Source organism: Corvus brachyrhynchos, unplaced genomic scaffold (genome assembly GCF_000691975.1).
Source record: "Corvus brachyrhynchos isolate BGI_N302 unplaced genomic scaffold, ASM69197v1 scaffold79, whole genome shotgun sequence".
NCBI lineage: Eukaryota > Metazoa > Chordata > Aves > Passeriformes > Corvidae > Corvus > Corvus brachyrhynchos.
Window position 1 is genome coordinate 1,760,004 of NW_008240023.1, and position 5,980 is coordinate 1,765,983.

The 5,980-nt window shown below is 52.3% G+C and overlaps 1 protein-coding gene across 1 annotated transcript in view; it reads left to right on the forward strand.

Moving 5' to 3' along the window:
• ACKR3 (atypical chemokine receptor 3) overlaps positions 1-5,603 on the forward strand; it is a 10,013-nt gene extending 4,410 nt beyond the window's left edge. The window contains exons 2-3 of the mRNA XM_008640715.2: positions 1,959-1,963; positions 3,642-5,603. Coding sequence (XP_008638937.1) covers positions 3,677-4,771 — 1,095 coding nt within the window. The 5' untranslated portion in view covers positions 1,959-1,963; positions 3,642-3,676 and the 3' untranslated portion in view covers positions 4,772-5,603. The remainder of the gene's footprint in view (positions 1-1,958; positions 1,964-3,641) is intronic.
• The last annotated feature ends 377 nt before the right edge of the window (positions 5,604-5,980 follow it).

Sequence of the window (5,980 nt, forward strand, 5' to 3'; positions counted from 1 at the left end):
GGGTCTGGGGGACTTTGGAGTGGCCACTGCACCAAGCCCCGCTCCCCTGTGGGTGCCCCTGCATGCCCAGGTGCCATCCCCGGCTCCGTTCCTTCCCCTGCGGTTGTTTGTTTCTTGGGCTCGGAACTGAGGGAGAGTTTAAATGTGCCGGGCTCGGTCTCGCAAAGCCCCTTGCGGGCATGGCTGTCCTCTTGTGGTGGCCACCTCCTCATGCTGGAGAGCCAGGCTGGCCCTGGGACACGGGAAAGGTGAAGGTGTGCGGGTGACAACCCGCCCAGCAATCCTGACTTTTCCTGGCACGGCTCGTGCCCTTCCCCGCTCGGGACGGGCGAAGCCCAGCTTGCCTATAGCCCTGGGCAGTCGGCAGGTCTGAGTGCAGGCAGGAGCGGGCTGTGGGATGCTCTGGGAAGCTCCCCAAATTGTTGAGGACTTGGACGGTGCCATGCCGTGCTGGGCTGCCCTCCCAGGCGGGGATGCTTGTGCCTGTTCACTTTGTCACAGCCTGCGGCGGGTGCTGGGCAGGAGGTGGGATGGGGAAGCTGCAATCCTGAAGGCTGCATCAGCTCCAGGGACAGCTCTGGGTTTTGGGTGCGTCTCCTTTCCTTCATGTCCTAACTCGTATAAACTAGCAGCGACTGGGCACAGCACATGTGCCTGCCAGGTGAAGGGGTGATGGCCTGCAAGAGTTTTACAGTGTCGTGGCCAGAAATTACAGTCCCAGCTTCTTTCACGAGTGTTTGGGATGCTGTGCTGTCTGCAGAGAGCGCTGAAGGTGTTTTTTTAGGAGCAGAGTGGCTTTATTGAGTTTGTCTGGTGGGTTCCCCCTCGTACCTCCCAGCTAATCTGGGTGGGAGTCAGAGCTCAGGTTACAGCAGCTAATCCCAGACTACAGCCTGGTTTTTAGGGCTGTAATCTGTGAGTCCAGCCCTCCTCCCCGGCGGGACCTGGAGCCTGGGAGGCCGGCTCGGTTTCGGGTTTTTATTGCCGCACTGGGGATGCGAAAGGCGCAGGCAGCTGGATGCACGTGTGTGCAGCAGCCCTGCTCTCGGAGTGCAGGCAGGCTGGGATCGGGCTGAGCATCCCTCGCGCTCCCTAACATCCCCAGGGTGGCTCTGAGCCAGCAGCTGTGACTGTGGTGGCCGCGGTGTCCCCAGCATTAGTGTGAGCGAGCCTCAGCTTCAAGGGCTCTCTGCTGCCCTGTTGCTGCCTCACTGTTGGAATCTGACACCCCTCAGCCAGGTCTGAGTTTCTTCTCCATGAGGTATGTGCTGGAGGCTTGGTGGTGGTGGGTGGTCACAGTCCTGTCCTGAATTGGGGTCTTGGGATTTGGAGTGAGCCTGTTCTCCTTGTTTTAGACCATGTGCCTCTCCAGGAGAAGCCCAGGCCCACCCAAGCTACTTTTGTGGGGTGTCAGGGTGGTAGCTGGGTGTTCCTCCTTCTCTGCTCCCCTTGCTGCCCCTAAATACCAGCAGGAGCCGGTGGCCTGTGCCATGGGGCTGGAAGTTTTGTGGCTTTTAGGGAGTTTGCTTTAGTTGCTGTGGGGTTTTGAGGTACGGGGTCTTGGGGATGGTGCTGCTTCTCCCTGTGTGTGAGAGATTTGGGAAGTGTTTGTGCTGGGGATACAGTGGGACCCTGGGTGAGGTCTGGCAGTAGCCCCATCCCTCTGTCCCACTTGCAGCCCTGGGATGAAGTGAACATCCAGGGGATGTATCCATCCCTGCTGCCTCCAGCACCTGGGTAGTACTGGCAGCTTGAGGGGGGCCTGTGCCTCTCAGGGGGAGGATCAGCCCTTCTGCCCTGCATAGTGTGGGTTAAATCATTCTCTGCTTTCCTGAGATGAAGACAGGATCAGCTGTCCCAGGACAGAGAGCTGCCACTGTCTCAGCTCCCTCTTTAGCCAGTGTTTTAGCAAAATCCGTGCTTAATTTGGTTTGAATCTCGGCTCTGTCTTTCATCAGGCCAGCAGGATGAAAGCCACAGGCCAGATCTCTTCACAGGGCCAATTTGGGCCTGTTTGTGGAGAGATTTGATCTCCCCTGAATGTGTGCACGGCCCCCCTCATTGTTAGTGCCACCAGCTTCCCCTCTGCTGGGACAATAGTGCCTTGAGTCCTCTCGGGTAATCTCCCCCCTTATCTCCCTTCTCTTCCGTAGCCTCTATCCCTGACAGGCAGGAGGAGGGTGGGAAGTTTGGGAAGAGCTAATTATGCAGGTGGAGAAGGAGAGGTGCTGTGTTGACTGATGCCCCTTTTTTGGGGGAGAGGGGGTGAGAAGAGGATATTCAACACGTCTGAGCTCTTCCCTGCTTGCCTCCCCTCTATGCTCCTGGGAACCCTGCCAAGAGATCCTGTGGTGGGGTCAAGGATATTCGGAGATCCCCTGTTGCTCTCTGGTCACTTGGCCACACTGGCGTTGCCCCAGGCTGGTCACTCTCCTTCTGGGGCTGTGGTCATGGGGAGGAGCAAGGTGGCCATTGCTGGGGATGCTGGATGTGTCCATGTGTGGGCTGGCTGACCTGATGGTCCAGCTTAAGTGAAGCTATGAGGGAACAAGGATCCATCCCTTGGAAACCCACCCTCACCAGCTTTATTTTGGCATGTCCCAAGCTGGATCCTGTGCTCCAAAAGGGGCCTGGCTAAAGTGTGGTGGTCACAGGCCTGTGGCTGTGGGTGCTACCCTGGGTCCTATGAGAGTCCAAGGGAGGGGAACAGCATTTTTATGTTCCCTCAAAAGTACGAGGGCAATTAGCATCACCACTTTAGGCTTTGTATGAACCACAAAGGTCTGATGGGCCTTTTCTTTCTGCTGGTGAGGAAGTTAACAAGTTGCTTTGTCCACTGCCTGCAGTTAGAAGAAAGCACCGAAGAGGCAGCAAAAGTAGATGTAGAAAAGCAAAAGGGTGGGAAGGAGGCAGCTGTGGAGCCAGCCATGATGGGGTGAGTGTTTTGAAATCAAAGCACTCTTCTAAAAAGAAAACTTAAGCCCAGCAGATCTACTCAGCAGTCAGGCTCTGAGTTTTCTTTCCTTTTCTCAAAGCTATGTAATGATTGTTAAGTGCAGGGGATACTTTGTATAACAGAATTTGAGGGAAGGGAGGACGGAGCAGAATTTCAATTTAAGTTTAGATAGGGGTACAAAGCCCCTTAGTTCCTCAATTCTACTTAATGCAGCTGTAGCTGGGCTTGACAAGATGCTGACCAGAGCCTGTGGTAAATGTTTTTTACGGTACCGTGTATCAGCCAGATCAATTCTACTGCACTTGAGGGAGTGCAGATAAAATGGCTCAAAGATTCCCGTGCTGAAAGCGATAGGACCATCATTTATGCCGGAGGAGACAGATTTAGTCGCCTGACATTTATTTGGCCACGGTGTACTTTGCAGATTTCACACCCGGGGACGATAGCCAACCTGATGATGTCACATGTGAGCTGGAAGAGAAAGAAAAATCACACAGCAAGCTGGTGCTGCTCCTCTTTTATCAAGCAGATGAGTTTTGCTGAGTGCCTTGGTTGTTTTGCTCCACGGAGCTCTTTAATGGAAGGTGCCGGGGAAGAGCAGGATGTTCCTAAAGCGGCGCGTCCTGGTATGACATGGCAGCAGAAATAGCTCTGTAATTTACGTCATTTCTTTCAATCCTGTTTTGCCTTTAGGTCACTTGAACTCCAGTCTGAGCGACCATGAGCGCGCTTGACTTGACTTCCATCCTGGATTTCCTGGAGACGGCCAACTTGACGGAGATCAACTGGACGTGCAACAACGGCGAGTGCATCACGGTGGACGCGACGACATGCTCCGGCACACTCAACAAGAGCGCCCTGCTCTACACCCTGTCCTTCTTCTACATCTTCATCTTCGTCATAGGCCTGGTGGCCAACTCGGTGGTGGTGTGGGTCAACCTCCAGGCCAAAATGACTGGCTATGAAACCCACCTGTACATCTTCAACCTGGCCATCGCTGACCTGTGCGTCGTGATCACCCTTCCCGTGTGGGTCGTCTCCCTGGTCCAGCACAACCAGTGGCACATGGGGGAAATCACGTGCAAGATAACTCACCTGATATTTTCCATCAACTTGTACAGCAGCATCTTCTTCCTGGCGTGCATGAGCGTGGACCGCTACCTCTCGGTCGCCTATTTCACCAACTCCAGCAGCCGCAAGAAGAAGATCATCCGCCGCTGCATCTGCGTCCTGGTGTGGCTCCTGGCCTTCTGCGCCTCCCTCCCAGACACCTATTACCTCAAGACGGTCTCGTCCAACAACGAGACCTACTGCAGGCCCATTTACCCCGAAGAGAGCTTCAAGGAGTGGTTGATTGGCATGGAGCTCATCTCCGTGGTGCTGGGCTTCCTCATCCCCTTTCCTGTCATCGCTGTGTTTTATTTCCTCCTCGCCAAGAGCATCTCCTCCTCCAGCGACCAGGAGCGGAAGAGCAACGGGAAGATCATCTTCTCCTACGTCGTGGTGTTCCTGGTGTGCTGGCTGCCCTACCACGTGGCCGTCCTGCTGGACATCTTCTACAGCCTTCATTTCATCCCCTTCAGCTGCCAGATGGAGAACTTCCTCTACGCCACCCTGCACATCACTCAGTGTTTCTCCCTAGTCCACTGCTGCGTCAACCCCATCCTGTACAGCTTCATCAACCGCAACTACAGATATGAGCTCATGAAAGCCTTTATTTTCAAGTACTCTGCCAAAACTGGCCTCACTAAACTCATTGACGCCTCCAGAGTGTCAGAAGCAGAATACTCAGCTCTGGAGCAAAATGCCAAATGACTGCAACCCCAGAAAGAACCCCCCCCGACTCTCTGACCCGATGTGGTTTTTTTGTGTGTTACGGTTTGTTGTTTATTTTTTGTTTTTACCCCTTCCTTTCAGTGTGCTTGTTGCGAACGGGGCGTGAATTGCAGCCTACAAAAGAGAGAGGACAAAGTGTAATTTAAGAGTAGGATCAGTTGGAAAGTGGAAGTGGTACCAAAATGAAAACCTTTTTTCCTCCTAGCCTAGTGTGGACTCCTCAACAACGCTATGCAAAAGGAAATGACTTCCTAGCAGACAAAGCCATTGTGTACCATAGATAACATGGATAAGCTTCTCCTTCCACGTCTTGATTCCCTCTTGTCTCCTTGTATATGTTTATATATATAGTGTGTTGTATTTAAAAGCTTGAGACTTTATTTTCTGCCTCTTGGTGTACCTTATATAAGTGTATTTGAAAGTTAAATATATTTTTATCACATATTTGAAGCATATTGCTGATGAGTGTATCCAGAGTGCTGCAGTCTGAGTGTTAGGTTGCCGTTTGGTTCCAAGAGGATGCTGATAAATAGGATGGAAATTATCTCTTTGGAGCATCCTCCCTGGCTGGCACACTTTATGGACCATGGCTTTATGTGGTGTCACACCCACGTGCTGGAGCACGAAATGTATGTAGTGTAATATAGCTGCCAACATGTTAAAATTAACAGTATTGTCAGAGTTGTTAACTCCCACACCCCTGCTTCACCAGGCTGTATCCTCCTGCACAGAGTGAGTGATCTTACTGCTGAGAGTTGTCTCTATTTGTAAGTTATTTTTGTAAAATAAAGATCTGGGAAAAAATAATAAATATCTGTGCCTATCAGTGGTTTGACTTGCCAGCCTTCTCCTCAGGACCAAAAAAAAAAAAAAAGCCAAAAAGGAGCCTCAAGGCCACCCTCTGTCCTTTGGTGCGGGAGCAGACAGGTCAGTCAGAGTTTTCCTGGTGTTTGGTGGCCAGAAAGAACTGATGGAGGAATGGGAGATGGCGCTGGAGCGTGGTGAGCAGGGAAGGGGTGGGAGGAGTGGGTCTGTGCTGCTGGGGAAGGTAAAACTGATGGATTTATAAGGTAAAAGCTGTTAGGAACGATGAAAAGCTGTGTTTGTAACTTCGAAAGAAACACGGGGAAGGAAAATACGGAAGTGTGCAGATGGAGCGGATATTTGGACTAATCCAGGTTCAGCCCT